The sequence below is a fragment of the Saccopteryx leptura genome, chromosome 12 (genome assembly GCF_036850995.1).
Source record: "Saccopteryx leptura isolate mSacLep1 chromosome 12, mSacLep1_pri_phased_curated, whole genome shotgun sequence".
Taxonomy (NCBI): Eukaryota; Metazoa; Chordata; class Mammalia; order Chiroptera; family Emballonuridae; genus Saccopteryx; species Saccopteryx leptura.
Window position 1 is genome coordinate 32,949,615 of NC_089514.1, and position 16,814 is coordinate 32,966,428.

At 39.2% G+C, this 16,814-nt stretch overlaps 1 protein-coding gene across 1 annotated transcript in view; it reads right to left on the reverse strand.

The window, feature by feature from the left end:
- Positions 1–215: 215 nt before the first annotated feature.
- Positions 216–16,814, reverse strand: part of COL1A2 (collagen type I alpha 2 chain) — a 36,132-nt gene continuing 19,533 nt past the window's right edge. The window contains exons 29-52 of the mRNA XM_066353679.1: positions 16,580–16,633; positions 15,550–15,594; positions 14,233–14,331; positions 12,957–13,064; positions 12,218–12,271; positions 11,229–11,282; positions 10,515–10,568; positions 10,364–10,417; positions 10,158–10,265; positions 9,718–9,771; positions 8,795–8,848; positions 7,650–7,811; positions 6,435–6,542; positions 5,655–5,762; positions 5,216–5,269; positions 5,021–5,128; positions 4,825–4,878; positions 4,340–4,447; positions 3,815–3,868; positions 3,591–3,698; positions 3,005–3,263; positions 2,396–2,580; positions 1,491–1,733; positions 216–685 (exon numbers count right to left, since the gene is read on the reverse strand). Coding sequence (XP_066209776.1) covers positions 539–685; positions 1,491–1,733; positions 2,396–2,580; positions 3,005–3,263; positions 3,591–3,698; positions 3,815–3,868; positions 4,340–4,447; positions 4,825–4,878; positions 5,021–5,128; positions 5,216–5,269; positions 5,655–5,762; positions 6,435–6,542; positions 7,650–7,811; positions 8,795–8,848; positions 9,718–9,771; positions 10,158–10,265; positions 10,364–10,417; positions 10,515–10,568; positions 11,229–11,282; positions 12,218–12,271; positions 12,957–13,064; positions 14,233–14,331; positions 15,550–15,594; positions 16,580–16,633 — 2,436 coding nt within the window. The 3' untranslated portion in view covers positions 216–538. The remainder of the gene's footprint in view (positions 686–1,490; positions 1,734–2,395; positions 2,581–3,004; positions 3,264–3,590; positions 3,699–3,814; positions 3,869–4,339; positions 4,448–4,824; positions 4,879–5,020; positions 5,129–5,215; positions 5,270–5,654; positions 5,763–6,434; positions 6,543–7,649; positions 7,812–8,794; positions 8,849–9,717; positions 9,772–10,157; positions 10,266–10,363; positions 10,418–10,514; positions 10,569–11,228; positions 11,283–12,217; positions 12,272–12,956; positions 13,065–14,232; positions 14,332–15,549; positions 15,595–16,579; positions 16,634–16,814) is intronic.

The window sequence follows — 16,814 nt, forward strand, 5'->3', positions numbered from 1 at the left end:
CACCATCAACATTCTTCAAGTATCTGAAATACTGTTAATTAGCACCTTTGTATTTTGAACAACACAAAACAAGTACCTCAGCTCATCTCTGTCTGGGTCAGCACCGAACGGTATGGATCACTCTCACAGCAAAATGTTTTTTGAGGTAGTTTAAACCATTGGAAGTTTGGGTTTTAAACTTCCCTCTGTGGAAGATATTCAAAAGCCACAAGTGGTGCAAATGTTCATGGTTTTTATTTTTCAATTTTTATTTTGGTTTTCTTACAAAGGTTGACATTTTCCACAACAGGTGTAAGAGTGTTGAAAAAAAAAAAAATCCAAATCTTTTGGGGAAGGGGAGAGGGAGAGGGAATTAATTAAACCATATTGCACAATGCTCTGATCAATCCTTCTCCTCTTTTGCCCACAATTTAAGCAAGGAGATGTGCGGAAGAAATGGAAGGATTCAGCTTTGAGTTAAAAAGAAGAAGAAGAAATGGCAAAGGGAGAGAGAAAGTTTGTTTCAGATATTCTTTCTTTTAATTTAGGTGGAGTTCATCTATTTGAAACAGACTGGGCCAATGTCCAAACTGAATTCTTGGTCAGCATCACCGATGTCCAAAAGTGCAATATCAAGGAAAGGCAGGCGAGATGGCTTGTTTGTTTTGTATTCAATGATTGTCTTTCCCCATTCATTTGTCTTTTTCTGTTTAAAAAAAAGAGAAGAAAAATATACATTAAGCCGCAATACTTTGGAATCTAGTATCATCTGAACCTTAGATATTATGTGAACCACTTTTTGGCTTGTGTCATTCTGAAGACATGTGTCCCTGGCCAACAAGTTCATCATTGAAACTGCAGCACAGCATCAGAAGTGTTTATAGGAGGGAGAAGAAGCTTTCTACCATTCTAGTTTTTTTAAAAAAGAAAAACATTGCAATATATATTCCAAGTGATTTATAGCTACATTATCATTTTCAAGAAGTGTGTGTGTCTGAGAGAGAGGAGGAGAGTTGGGGGGTATGCAGTATTGCTATTACTGCATTTAAATTTTTCTTCCATTTATAGCCTATTGTAGAGAAAGCATGAAGAAAAATCAAATGTAGGTCATACTATTAAGTCAAATAAAATACATGTAACTATAAATTATAGCTTGGGTCTTTTTAACCTCAAGTAATTTTAAGTTATGGATATACATTATCATTTAAGCAAAGAAAAGAAACTAATTCAAAAGAACAACTGTTAAGAAAAATAACAACTGTGTGGACATAGTATATATATATATATATATTACAGTATTTCAGAGAATTTCAGAAGGCAAGATCTGATAAGAATACTCTCGGGATTTACCATCTGAATTTAAATAAATACATTCATGAAAAAAGATTGCATATGTTAAGTCACTCATTTATCTGTTCATTTACTGGTGTAAACTAGGACTCCGTACTGTCCCCACCCCCCCACCCCCAAGTAAGTGATACTTGCTATATCCAGATTTCGTGATTACTTACAGAGCAGCCGTCTACAAGAACAGTGTAAGTGAACCTGCTGTTGCCCTCAGAAACAAGTTCAACATCATTGGAACCTTGCAGAATGACAGACTTTTTCAGGTTGCCGGTTTCATCCTCCATGTATGCAATGCTGTTCTTGCAGTGGTAGGTGATGTTTTGAGAGGCATGGTTGGCCAGCAGGCGCATAAAAGCGAGTTGGGTAGCCATTTCTTTGGTAGTTACTCCTTCAACATTGTATTCAAACTATAGAGAATGCGATGGAAATACCAGTTAAGTGGAGAAGGACTGAAACACTAAGAATTAAATTTGAAAAGAAGAGTCTAGTATAGGGAAAAATAATGGAGTCAGGTCAAGACCTTAAGAAGAAGGTACTTTTAAAGAAAACAAAATCCACTTGTCTTTGAAGAATTAGTTACCCAGAAGGGATATAGAAACAACCTAGTCAAGTCAAGGTCATCCCAAAAAGATAATTCTTTTAGACAAGCTTTTTATGTCTGTTTCTTATTTAGAATAAAAAAGCAAGGAGATAAAAATTGGGACCATTTTCTTTTTCTGTAATTCCCACCAGTAGGCATTCAATAAAGTTGATAAAAAGGTTGATTAAAAATTTAGAAAAGCTCATGTTCTGAAAATACATTTGCATGGCCAATACTCCTTCATACTAAGTGATATTAGTCAGTTTCTCCAGTGATTATCAATTAAGTCAAATTTTAATAATAACTTTGAACTGTATGGATAGGTCCAATCAATCCATCTTTAATGTGTAATAGAAGATAGGACTGGAGCCCCGCCCCCCAAAAAAAAAGAGCAGATTCTTTTAATAAGCCCATTTTGGTAAAGGATTAAAAAACAAACCTAACAAAATATTGTTTAGTAAGGGAAAGAACATTTGTAGGATTCCTCACCTGGGTGCCGCCATTGATAGTTTCTCCTAACCAGACATGCTTCTTGGCTTTGGAGCTTCTGTGCCAGTTCTTGGCAGGAATGTTTTCAGGTTGAGCCCGAATGCAAGTTTCGCCAGTAGAGAAATCACAGTATACTTTGATAGCATCCATAGTGCATCCTTGGTTAGGGTCAATCCAATAGTGACCTTTCAAGAAAACAAGACCCAGACCATAAAATCTCTCATTGATTGGAGCATAAATTCTAATAATCACTAGTCAAAGATTCTGATTCTCATAAGTAACATTTTAAATTGTGTTGTTATATTATCTACTGCACATTTAACAGAAAGAAAGAAGCTCTTTTGAAGATTAGGTAGTTCCTCTTTCCCTCTCCTCCATGAAAAATCAAATTAGGGTACATATTAACATGAAAAAGGAAAAATATTTATGTATTAAGAGAAGCTTGAGAATGAAAGATGGCTGGGAGATGTGAACGTTTCATTAGCTGAATATGGTTTCCCATAATGCAATTGTTACCCAAATACTTTTCATTCTAAGTGTCCGTGGGAAATGATTTTGAAAAGCCCAGCTTGTGGGAAGAGTCAGTCTGGCTTGGCCATCTCGACTTACCGCTGCTCCACTCTGGGTGGCTGAGTCTCAAGTCACGGCATGTGCGAGCTGGGTTCTTCCTAGAGCCTTCGGGAGTCAGAAGGGTCTCAATCTGGTTGTTGAGAGATTTCAGAGTAGCATCAACCTCATAATCCTTGGGTCTGAGAGAAGGCGGTGAGCGAGGCTGGTCCGCCCTGTAGAAGTCCCCATCAAAACCGAAGTCATAGCCACCACCACCTGCGCCAGGAGGGCCAGGCGGGCCAGGCGGACCAGCAGGGCCCTGCAAAGGGGAAAGTGAAAAAGAAGAGGCTTTGAATTTGGCTACACTGAGAGACGTTAACGACAGCAGATTTTTCAGATGGGCATCACACAAAAGCATGTTTTAATAAGAAGAAAATAATTAAGTCTCTATAACTAGACAATTTGCTCCCAGGCATACTTGCAGGGATGGACCCATCATTACATACAGACTACCTCTGCATACTTTAGAAAACATATGGAAGAAGGGGGCTGCTTTCATGCATGGACATAATTCTCTTGGTTTAGTCTGAAGGAAACATTCCTTAGGTTAGTGATGCTCTTTCCTCTTACCCCAAATAATACTTACAGCAGGACCTTGGCTACCCTGAGAGCCACGAATGCCAGCAGGTCCGACTGTACCAGGATGTCCACTGCGACCATCTTTGCCAACAGGGCCAGAAGGACCAGCAGGGCCCTAGGGGAGGAGGAACTGTGTGAGCCAGTGAAAACCCCATATGACAGCAGAGGCCCGGGGCTCACTGCCTGCCATAAGCTCTATTTTTGAAATAAATGTCTCTTAGGTTGACTTACCCTAGGACCAGCGGGACCCACAGGGCCAGCAGCACCTTGATCACCATGATGACCCTTTAAAGAGAGAATTGGAAAAAATCACATTTTCAGAACATGTGTCAATAAATGGATTTTTAAAACACTGAATGGAAAACTTTAGTTTCAATGAACTCTGGATTGAGAAAATTGAAAATGTAAAATGGGGCTCTTTTCTCCCATTATGTCTATTATAGTCAATTACTTTTTCCCTGTAAGCTATTCAGCAGTGCAGTATTAGTCATTCCTCTAATTATATTTGTTTTAAGTGGGGTTGAAGGACCTTGTTGCCAGGAGATTTTAATATATGTATATTTTTATTTCTCTTAACCCTCACCTTTTCGTGTTGGGATGAAACTGCATTATCTCCAAGAGATGAAGTTAGCCAGAGAATGGGAAATGCATTTGATGTAGGACATTTTAGAATAATAGCAATGAAAATCTGAGCATTAGTTTGAGTTGAAGGCCTTTAAGATCTGCATATATGCTAGATGTCCACACTTTACTCACAGCAAGACCAGGAAGACCTTGCAGTCCATTGTGTCCCTTTAAGCCAGGAAGACCTCTGGGCCCCTTGTCACCAGGCTCTCCCTTGTCACCCCGAATACCTTGTGGGCCCTGTAAGGAAAAAGATGGATGGACATATAGGATGTTTACCTTTTTTAGAAACATGACACTCACTTCTCAACAAATATTGTTTAATCTGTTCATATATGTAATTCAAGACATGCAAAGGTCTAAAAGTCATGTGGAGGCCACTCCCATTTTAATCTGCTTCAGTTGAGTTGTCTATAGTGTTGGCTAGATCTTTGTGACTACTTAATATAATCAAGCAGAAGAGATTCGACATAGAAGAGATTTAAAAGCTAGTTTTAGCAATTCTTAACATGGATTAAATAAAAAAAGATTGCCTATATATTATTTATTTTTCTAAGTGGACAATCTAAACTGCCTCTAAGTGTTAATTTGTAAAGAAATCTTCACCATGTACATACACTAGGACCTCTAGGACCCATGGAACCGGCAGGACCAACAGAACCAGCAGGACCCTGTGAATTAAAAAAGAAAAACATAAGTCATCGGCAAGCCCAAGATTTTCCTCCCAGCCCCTCACAAGTTCCCAAGTGCGGGGAGGTCAGGAGTGAAGCCTATGAGGATGTCAGCATTAAGGGACTGGTATTTACAACTTACAGGTTCACCACGGTTTCCATGTTTGCCAGCAGGACCCACAGGGCCATGAGCACCAGGTGCACCCAAAGCACCAGCTGGACCAGCGTTACCAGGGTAACCACGATCTCCCTATGAAAGGCAAAGCGAAGCTTAGCATCAATCTGGCCTGTGGTTTAGCCACTTTTAAATCAGAGGCAGATGAAGAGGTATACCAACCTTGTGTCCAGGCTGACCGTCACGGCCTGGGGGCCCATCGTTGCCAGGGTTGCCCTGTGAAGACACCACACCAATAGAGGCACTTAGTGAGGCTCTGTCATCCACCAGCCCCTAAAATTCCACCTTCACCACTCCCAGGGCTCAATAGTGAACTCCCTTTCAGACTTTTTAAACTAGGAACAAGAACTAGCCAACTTAGACTTTTTAAAGAGGTGTTTTTAATATTTTGGCCAACTTTAAAATATGCTAAAGACCTATCCCAAAGCCCAAGTAATTTTTCTTATTTTCAATACTGGGTTTGGTCAGTATACGTAGATATTATGGAGAAACAGACACCATGTTTAGAAACTTGGAACACATAAACCTCAACTCAGGATATAAAGTTGCACATGATGAAATATTGCTGGGTTTTATTTTAGAAACCAAGCGTTGGACTCACATCACGACCAGCTTCACCAGGAGCACCGTTGACTCCAGGATTACCCACACCACCAGGGGGACCACGGGCCCCAGGGGGGCCTGAGATTCCAAGAGGACCAGGTTCACCCTAAAAAGGTAAAGAAGACAAAACAGCATTTCTCTCATTGAACTAAGCACCAATCTCCCCTTCCCAGAACAACCCTAACTGGGAGTTTTCTGTTTGAAAAAAGAATGAAAATGAATAGGCCACCAAATGGTAAGAACTATCATTAGTTGTCACCCTTTTCCTCCTCCTATACACTCAGGACGATCAGCTTTATGTAGTTTGGAAATGTTCTCTGTATAAGGTGAGCCTAGTTACATCCGACAGCCCAACTGAAATGAATTCCTAAAGCTGAGAGAGTTGATGGAGACGAGATGGTTCCTAGTTGCTGTCACGTATAAGGTTTAATGGAATGACTCAGAACTTCCAGAGTTTCATTCTTCCTACAGGATAAATGATGCCAGCACTTCATATTGCAGAGGAGTCAATGCAATTAGAGCTTATATCATTCTTGAGCATGTAAAAAGAACAGAAAATCATTCTGCATAATGTTAACTGGTGTCTTTATTGTGTGTGTCTAAGTAAGGTGGTATTAAAGCTTCTTAGGTAAGTGACATGTGATCTGTATAAAGAAAATGCCATGAATAAAAAAATCTTAAGTGGAGTTATTCAGTGATCAATCTGTCACATTTGAAGTGGCAGCTTTTAAAATCTTTTATTATGTTAAAGAGAATAAGAATGGCGTCAAACACTCACCAGAGCTCCAGCCACACCTGGTAGACCACGTTCACCTCTAGAGCCAGGGAGACCCAGAATACCAGGAGCACCAAGAAGACCCTGAGGACCTGGAGTGCCAGGAGGTCCCTGAACAAGATGAAAAAACACTGAGTGTAGTATACTGGTTAACGTCATAGGTGATAACACAAGTTGGCTTGAAGATTGTGAGAATGAGGTATCCTCAGTTTAGATAAAGTCCTTCTATTAGCAGGACATATCCTTGGATGCCTTTTCTTCTGTGATGACTAGGAGTTTCCATCTTGGTGTGTATATTTTCCTTTTATTTTTTTTACAGGGACAGAGAGAGAGAGTCAGAGAGAGGGATAGACAAGGACAGAAAGACAGGAATGGAGAGAGATGAGAAGCATCAATCATCAGTTTTTTGTTGTGAGACCTTAGTTGTTCATTGATTGCTTTCTCATATGTGCCTTGATCATGGGCCTTCAGCAGACTGAGTAACCCCTTGCTTGAGCCAGCGACCTTGGGTCCAAGCCGGTGAGCTTTTGCTCAAACCAGATGAGCCCGCGCTCAAGCAGGCAACCTCGGGGTCTTGAACCTGGGTTCTCTGAATCCCAGTTTGACACTCTATCCACTGTGCCACCGCCTGGTCAGGCTTGGCATGTATGTTTTCATACATGATTCCTTTTGGAGACCAGTGGGAAAACATTAAAAAAATATGTGGTTGAAAATAATGAAGCCATCTGGAGTTATGGAATAGAGTTTTTATAGAATCTATGCCAGGAAGCAAATTTGGACCTTGACTTCTAACTGAACCAGGTCCAATAAAGGCACATTTCAGAGGGCAATAATACTGGACAATGCAAGTTTAAAGAACTGGTAGCTTACTGAGATGGATTCATGTACAGTAGGTGGCCATGTACCACCGGTGGTCATTCTACTGTACAGTAAGCTATCAGTAATATCCCCAGGATCAGTAAGGTGCTCTCAACAGCCTAAAGGGCTGTTTTGGTAAGACAGTTTTCTCACTTATTGTTATCTCCATCGAGTGCCTTCTGAGCATCTGCGGAAGCTATGACACCTCAATTTCTGTTGGACAGATTTCCTGGCTCACTCGAGCTCTACTTGAAAGCCTGCAATACTCATCAACAAATATACCCCATTTGAAGATTTGTGTAAGGGCTTGACTTTAATTCAACACAAGGTCTTAAGAAAGAGGAGTTAAAAGTCACTTACAGCAGTACCAGCCTCTCCGGAAGGACCCTTCTCTCCAGTGAAGCCAGGTGGGCCAACTGCACCTGTTTCTCCAGTTCGGCCAACTGGACCTTGGTCACCACGAGGCCCACGAAGTCCTTCTTTACCCGCAGAACCAGGGGGACCAGGAGGCCCAGTGATTCCCTGTGGGCAAATGTACAAGGTCATGTACTTTCTGTTAATCACCATGGACCTGGAAGAGAGCTGCTGCGGTTTTCATCTTGATATTAAGATGCAGGGTGAAGCAACAAAGTAATATCCTGGCCATTTGGGGCATATGTTTAGACTTTTAAACATTCTTTCTTGTCCAAAGAAGCAACTCCTATCTCTTTTTTCCTGAGGCTATAATAAAGAGACTGAGGCAGGAGCTATGGCAAATGTCTGTGAAGGAAAGCAATGCTGTGGCCCGATTAACCTGCATATTGGAATGATGTAAAGTTATAGAAGGTAGTTGTAAATAAATGGGGCTCTGGGTTTTGGAGGATTCTAGTCATTTTTTTTTTTTTTTCGGAGAAAGCCAATACCGGCGCTTTGTTCATAAATGAGGAATCACATATGCTCCCAACTAGCTTTAATTAAATGCCTACAGGGAATGAAGATTTTTCTGTTATGAACCTGTAAAAGGATTCCAAGAAATCAACATCTTTGCTATTTTTTTTCCCTTGAAACCTTAACTAGAAGACTTAATCCTGGGTAATTAATTAAATTCTCTTGAGTCCTGACAGAAGAGTCTGAATCAGAATTAAATTAGAGGCCAAACCACCTTTAAATTCGGGAACAATTATACCTTAACAACGGAGGCAGAATGTTGGCCATAAAGGCTAATTAGATATAGATATATCTTGATATGTGACTAAAACTATTCTGTTTTTTATTTCTTAAAAAAGACCATGCCCTTAACACGGGGCTTGCATTGACATGAATAAAATTTTCTTAAACCGGTATTATCAAATATAATTTGTGATTATTTTTGCTTTAATGGTTCAGAAAAACTGATTTTAGGCTAGGAAAGTAATAGCTAAATATTAGCAGCATGTTTTTATACAGCGTTTCTGACCAGCTTCCCACCCAAGGCCAGGCCTTTTGGCTAGAGTAAATGAAGACCTATTTTGAAGTGATTTACTTACAGAGGGTCCAGGAGGACCAGTGCGTCCAGCAGCACCAGGGAAGCCAGTCATGCCCTAAGAAACAAGCAAATTAAAATTCTACAGTCGACACCAACCTCAAAGATTTGGGTACAATGGAAATTTCTCCTCTGACATATCCTCAACACATGTGACAAGGGATGGACCAAGGAGTAGGTAGTGGCAGCCTCCTATAGGGTCTTATTTAATCAAGACCCCAAGGTCCTCCATCTCTACCATCTTCCTTACCAGCATGGCCCCAGTTACAACACCCATAGTTTGCATTAAAGCTCTGATGGTTGTTTTGAAAAGTTAACATATTAGCTGATGGTTGTAAGAGCAAGAAGGCAAGACACTCTGGAGTTATTACACATGGATGTGTATATATTAATAACTATATCTTAGCCACCTGGGTGGGTGCTAAGGGAATGGCCACTGACTAAGTAATTTTGTTTATAGAGGAGGACACAACAAAAGATTGAGTATGAATTGCTGTCCAATAAAAGAAGGAAAAGGTCAAAGGAGTTTATTCATGGGGAGCTCTGGGTCTCTAGTCGGCGCGATAGCACTGGCTGCCCAGGTGAAGGCCTTGGTTGGGCGGAAGAGGAGAAGCAACAACAAGAGGACAAACAGGACCAAGAAATGTTTTACTCACTTCATCATTATACTGCTAGGGGACAATTTTGGTTATTACCTCAGATGAAGTAGTAACAATGTATACGACACTGAGTTATACCTGGGATTATCTTAATATCCTATGAACCTGACCTTAAATTCAATATCAGAATTTCTCTAAATAGAGTTAACTTGAATCTCAAGCATCTCCTTATTTTAGTCCAAATTTACCAGAAATTTCCAAACTTTCAAGTTGTCCCTACTATATTATGAAGAAATAAAAGTTATCAGAGTCCATTTTAAATACTCACAGGAGGGCCACCATCACCACGACCTCCAGCAGGACCAGGGGCACCATTTGGACCCTAAATGGAAACAAGAACAACAAAAAAAGATGGGGTCAAATCACAAAACAATTCTTACAAATGTCATTCTTTTCTTCAAAGGAATCATTCCCATTTCTATTAGAAAAAAAATCCAGAAATTAAAAATAATTATTTGTGTCATGTAAAATAAAATAATGTTCTTACTTCAATATTATACCCCTATGGGATTATCAAAAAAGGTAATATAAATGAGACTTTTCCAAACTGTAAAGTAGTATGCAAATGTTAATGCCTATTTTAAAAATCATCTTTTATGTGGCATATTCCCTGGTGTAGATAGTAGGCACTTGATTGATGGATGTGAAACTCTAAGAGTTCATGGGCAATTACACAGGCTGTGTTGATCACCACTGAATTCAACTTACAGATGGTCCAGCAGCTCCAACGGGGCCAGTGGGACCAACAGGACCGTTTTCACCCTTGGGTCCTTTGGATCCTCTCTCTCCTTTAGCACCAGGTTGACCAGCAGCACCCTGTTGGAAAGGAACAGTTTTATAGTTCAGGTACTCCAACTCATTTACTTGCCAACTTTGGATGTTTTTCAGATTAGCCTGCATTATATGATACTCACAGCAGGGCCAGCAAATCCATTGGGACCAGCAGGACCAACTTCACCACGTTCACCCTAAGTAGGAGAAGGGATTTGAAAGTGTCTTAGCCATCTTAGGTTCGTCAATGTCTAAAAGTGGTGAGTGTTCAAAATGACCCAAGTTTCTACTTACAGGGCTACCACGAGGACCAGCAGGACCAGCAGGACCAGCAGCACCAGCTTCACCCTGGGATGGGACCAAGGATGCATTTATTAATGTGCCTCACAAATGCTCATACTGGTGGAAGGAGAGGTGACTGCGGTGGACAGCTGTCCCTTGTTAGAATTTGCAGTGCATTGGGAAAGATAACTAACACACAATGAAGTGAATTCTTACTTGGCTTATTGTTTGTATTCATTTTGGGGGTTGAAGTGGGATTGGTCACACACTTGCAAAAACTCTCTAAATTAATGCCTACACTACCAGAAGGAGGACACTTTAATTTTTAGATGAACATAGGGCTGATCTATTTGCTGCAATCTGTGTAATACAATAAATAAGGTCTAGTTTAAGTGTGAAATGAGCACACTATAGATCTTATTGATTTTTTAAAAATTACAATTGAAGGTTTTGAGAAGGCTGAGTGCATTAAGATATTTTTGATATCAAAAATATAGGGATTAAAATGTAGATCAGATAGCTGGCATATTTATAGGAAGAGAAAGAGAACTCCAAACACACAGTGTATGTTTCCTGCTGCCCATTACAACACATAGCTTTTAAAGTGAGTTTAAAAGCAAGCCATAATAATGAATTGCTGGGGCTTTGGGGGAATAAGGCAGGCGGGAAATTTTAGATACTGCTGTTGGCTCAGAGTGGTGCCGCTCAGTGAAAAGGCATGCTTACCCGGTCACCTGTGGCTCCGGAAGGACCAGGGGCACCCATGGCACCAGGAGCACCCTAGTACCAAAAATGAAACAAGTCTTACTAATAGCACTCCCATCCCATGCAAAGTGACCCTTGCTAGTCCCCTTTGCTGTGCTTATATGGTGACTGAACACTCTTACTGCACATTCTGGGTGGACATCAAGAAAGCCTTTGATGCATTTCAGTTCTAATTATCAAGACTATTAGAAGCCACTGCCAGGAGGAGAGTACTTCAGGGGAAATGATTATGGAAATGCATAAGGGAAGGGCAGGTTAGGAATTGAGAGCTGAACTCTCTGCTCTTGTCCAGTTCCTTGGAGGGCAACATATGAGTAGCCTTGCCTGGAACGGCAAGGACTGTGATTCAGAGAGAGGACTATTATGAACGTGCCACAGTCAGTTATCATCTCCGAGAGAGAGATAAGAAGGAGCCAAACCAGCCTATGGCCTGGAAGAGTCATTATGCCAACACCCTAGGTGTGGTTATTATACATGTATGGGGTTATCATTGGCACCTCCACAGCATTGAATGCTAACCTTTGGAGCTGCTCTTTGAGTGATAAAACATATATTTAAGAAACAGGATCTTGTTAGAAGTTCTGGCTTCTTAAAAATGTAAGAGTAATTGTTTTTTTTCTAAAGCCTATGATAACTTAATAATCCTTTAAAGTTCCATTAAGCTCAGAGTTTTGAAGGGTGTAGTTTTTACTTTGGTACAGTTAACAACGAGGAAGGTAGAAAATTCAGACTATCACTTTCAAAGGGGAAAGCCCTGTTGACTTTTTCTTTTGGAACATGTCAAGTGATATCATTAGTCATAGATCCAGGAAGGAATGGAATACTCTCTCACTGAACTTGAATCCTTCTTTTGTCAATTCTGTATTGAAAAACTTCTCAACTGAAATTGAGTGAGAGGTAAGGAAAAAAAAAAAAAAAGATAACCTAAGTACAAACAAAGCTTGACTCACCCGAGAACCATCTCTGCCTGTGGTACCAACTTCACCTCTGAGGCCAGTTTCACCCTGAAAATATAAAACAGGAGCAACTTTTTGTTTTCTGACCAAATTTTTGAATCAAAATTAATCTGAAGTGTTTTCACAGAAGATGCTCTAAGACCTCAGTCATTCAACACCTTCAGTCATGCCTTGATGCCTTATCATTCTACTGGAGGTTGAATGAGGACAATAGAAAAAGAAAAAAATAATCAAGGTCCTTTCCAGATTATCGTTAAATATCCTTTTCTAATTTTCATAACGCCCCTGAAGCATAATCGAGCAAAGTACAAATTCATGTGGACAGAATTAAAAGACAACGTCACAATGGGCCCCGGTGCCCGACCACTCCTATGGCATAACGAATGCGGCAGCACGGTTGACAGCTGTTCAATATAGCTTCTTGCCATTAATTAGGGCGGGATGAGGCATTATTGTTAGTGGCATTAAAATGAGCCTCATGTATTACTCAACACCATCTGTTTGTGTGAAATTCCATGGTAGCAAGGAATTGTGCCAGATCAGTGAGTTTAGAAATGTGAAAGGGCTAGTGGCAAAGGGAAACATGCATACACAGATATCAAAACGCCCCCAGACCACCTGCCAAGAATGGTAAAAAACAACAACTGGGCAACCTGGTGCAGCCCCCTTGCTAGAGTGCATCAACGATATGTATCAAAGCCCAGCGCTGAAAGAGGGCACTGACAGAGGTTACCTTTTCTCCCTTGCCTCCAGGGATGCCGGCAGCACCTCTCTCTCCTGGGAGTCCACCAGGACCAGAGGCACCAGCAGTGCCTGGAGTACCAACGGCACCAGGTTCACCCTTCAATCAAACACATGAAAATCAATGATTTCCGTGGCAAAGGAAGAAAATGAAAATTCAAACTCTTGAAGGATTCCAATTGAAACATTTAATAGATAGCATTATTGCCTACTTAGAGACACAAAGGAGGGCTAGGAAAGGAGGGAAAATGTGACGGAGGAAGATGCTATTATGACACAGTGACCAAAGAGAAGAGAGTAGTAGGAGGGGGTGCTGTGACTTTTCTATAACCGGCTCCTAGTCCTCCCAAGGGAGGCAGGCAGGGAAAAGAAAGATAGGATAATGGGAGGTAGAGAGTAAAAAATACTTGCCCAACAACATTTTTAAAATAAGTCTCTTAGCCCAGACAGAGATGGAAAGAGACCTTAACAATGGTGGAGATGTTTACATTTTACTCTCCTTAAAAGTGAGGACTACAGCTTCCATTTTTATATAAAGCTCCACAATTCTACTTACTTAAAAACCTGTTGACTAGCTGCTGAGATGAAACTCTCTGAAAGTACCACCTCACAGAATCATATTTACTTTCTGATTTCCACTCTGTCTCTTACCTTGCTTTTCCCCCCTCAATATCCTACCACATATCAAAATAGCATTTTGTAGCTAATCATATATATATATATTCGTAAAGGTAAGAATCTAAATATCAGTTGCCTTCTCTTTATTGTGGTTAAAGTGATATGCTTTTCAGAATGTATAATTACACTTATTTTAAAATCTAAACCATAGATTCTGTTTTGAAACACAAAATTTCAAGCTTATGTTTTGGGCATGCATGTACTGTCTATTAAATTCTTCTTATTATAAACTATTTTATTAAAATTTAGACTACTTTTTGAAATTTTACTCTGATATAGGATAATGAGAAGGTAAAAGTTTGTTCTCTAAAAATAGTGTCCAGATGTATTGGATGTTTCCCAACTAAAACAGAAGTATAAACAGTGTGATGAGAAAAGAGTGAGAAACCTATACTAATTCATTTATGTGTGTAGATCAGTGGGAGTTCCCTTTTTTGGAATAATTCAGGTCCACTGGAAACAGATTGTTATTTACTGGGATGAATATCATCATAGAACTGGAAAAATAATCTGAAAAACAATTAACTTACTATTGCAAAGGATCTAGAACATAGTGGGCCAAACCAGCAATATATAATGTGAAAATTTACCTTGTTTCCATCAGGTCCTGGGGGTCCAGAAGGACCTCGGCTTCCAATAGGTCCAGAAGGACCAACAGCACCACTTTCACCTGGGGGACCACGCTCGCCCTGTAAAGAAGAGATTAGAGGAAGTGTTGCACTGCTCACGATTTTCAGAGCTACTGTTCTACATACCAACATTCACACCCGTTTAGCTTTTGAATCCTGGTCTTTCCACTGATTAGCAAGTCATAATTATTGTTTCTTAATTTCTCTACTACTAAAACAAAGGGATGAGATGAGATGATCTTGAAAGCCTTATTCAGCTCTGATATTCTATGGCTACAACTCCAAAATTTGTTGCTCCTAGAGTATAATATTCAGCCTTTGGAATGACTTTCTTTTTTCTGTTTTTGCTTTTTTTAGTGATAGATTTATAGGTAAAAAGAGATGCTGGTTATTCAGAGGGAAATATTATGTCATTTTAGGTGAATAGCAATACCAGGTGTAAATAAGATTAGATATTATCATACCTATGCTCCCTTTTTACAATTGCATGCAATAATGATGTAACGGTTGTAGTATTTAACAGAGGAGCTATATAAATGTGTGTGTGTGTGTGTGTGTGTGTGTGTGTGTATTTGTGTGTCTATCTAAATATCTCCCAATTTGCCTGTAAACATTATTATGACAACATTTTGTGGCCCAGAATATTTAACAAGTAAGTCTACATTGCAACTGTTTCAAAGTTCCTTGTTCTAACTTAGCCCTATGGTACTATGGTTCTATGACACTAAATCTGCTTGGCTAGCCTAGATATATAGTAATTAGCCACCTAACAGGACACTTTAGGGGCAAGCTAATCATTCCAGTTATTCTAATGATCACAGACAAATTAAATGTATACATATATACATATATACAAACGTGTAAGTTAAAAATATAAATATATATATTTTGTAAGCGTAGACTCGCAATTTTAGCTTTAGACTTTGAATATCAGCACACATTGCAAAACTTAACTTTAAATCTTAGTAAGATATTACTTTTTCTTGGCCAAGTTTGAGCCATTGTCATATATATATATATATCATGCTTGTCTATATAAATCACTGAATATAATACATATATTAGTTAATTTATATTTCTTATAATCGTTTGGTTATATAGGCAATTAAAAAGTCTACTATCAATGCAGAAATCAAATCCTCTCTACAGAGTACACCTGGCTGGAGAAGAGTGTCAGGAACTTGTTGCAAGGTCATTGATAGTTTTTAGGAGAAAACAGTACTTGTTTTACAAACACATATCCCAAAGCTTATGAAAAGTTAGTTAAGTAACACTTACTCTTGGACCAGCAGGGCCTGGGAGACCAAATTCACCAGGGAGACCCTAGGCAAAACACGAAAATGAATAATGCTTGAAATCTATGTATGTCCTCTAATCTACTTATGAATATGATATTTAGAAAAGTTTTAAAAGAGCAAAAAAAAAAAAAAAATGCCAGATAAGCCCTACCTACATGAGTATCTAAATACATGGGTTATTAGGAACAGGAGAACTTTTTATGGTGTGTGGAAAGATACAAAAAATGACAATCCTGTTGCTCAAAGCTTTATCTATTCTTGAACCTCGTATCAGGAAATTTAAATTTCCCATTATTTAGTTTATTGCTTTTAAAAGAGTGACCAAACAGACTATCTTCTTTGATAATATGAAAAATAATGATGAACAATATCAGCCATTACCTATTTTTAGTTATATAACAGACTGCTGATTTTTTAAAATAAAAATGATCATATTCACACTATCCAGTTAAATTGAATATCCAAGTATACCTCTGTTATTACTGACCAGCTGTCTCTTTAATGTGCCCCACTGTTGACAGAGGAGACCAGGCCACATAATGTAACTGAATTGAGAAACATTCATCACAATTACCGAGAAAATGGCTCAGAAATCATGGTCAGTGGGTCGCAGCATCATGTATGAATGCCAAGAAAAACATTAAATGCGATTTTTCGTGGTCTAGTTTGATGAAAAATCAGTACATTTACTTTTTAACTGCAGAAAAGGACATAATTTGTATTTTCACATTACCAAGAGCAATACAAAATAAAAAGTGACTAAGTGGAATGTTCATTGATTTATTTTATTTCCATAGTGTGATGTTTCATCCAATCCTTAAAACAAAGTAATTTGAGCAAACTTGGGTAACTTGGTTCATTCTCTCCATCAGTACCAACATATCTAGAACACTATCATTCACATATAAAACATGAAGTTACCTTTTGCATATTACAATTACACCGCAGTGGGTAGTAAACAGGGGGAAAGTCCCAAGTGCAGGTTTATTTACTAAACTTGTTTTACTCACCCTTTCTCCTGGTTTGCCAAGTTCACCAGCTGTACCGGCGGGGCCAGGCAGTCCCTAGATGAAAGAAATATGAATCTCCATCTTATGGCTATATTCAGGGGATTTGCTGAATATAACAATTTGGTTTTGGAGGGAACTATTTAATATCAACGTGGCCACTAACTATTGTGTGTTATTAGAACATGTCTCAAAAGTTTGCCTTGAAAAAATACGTTTTCTTTGCTTTAGTTCCGAA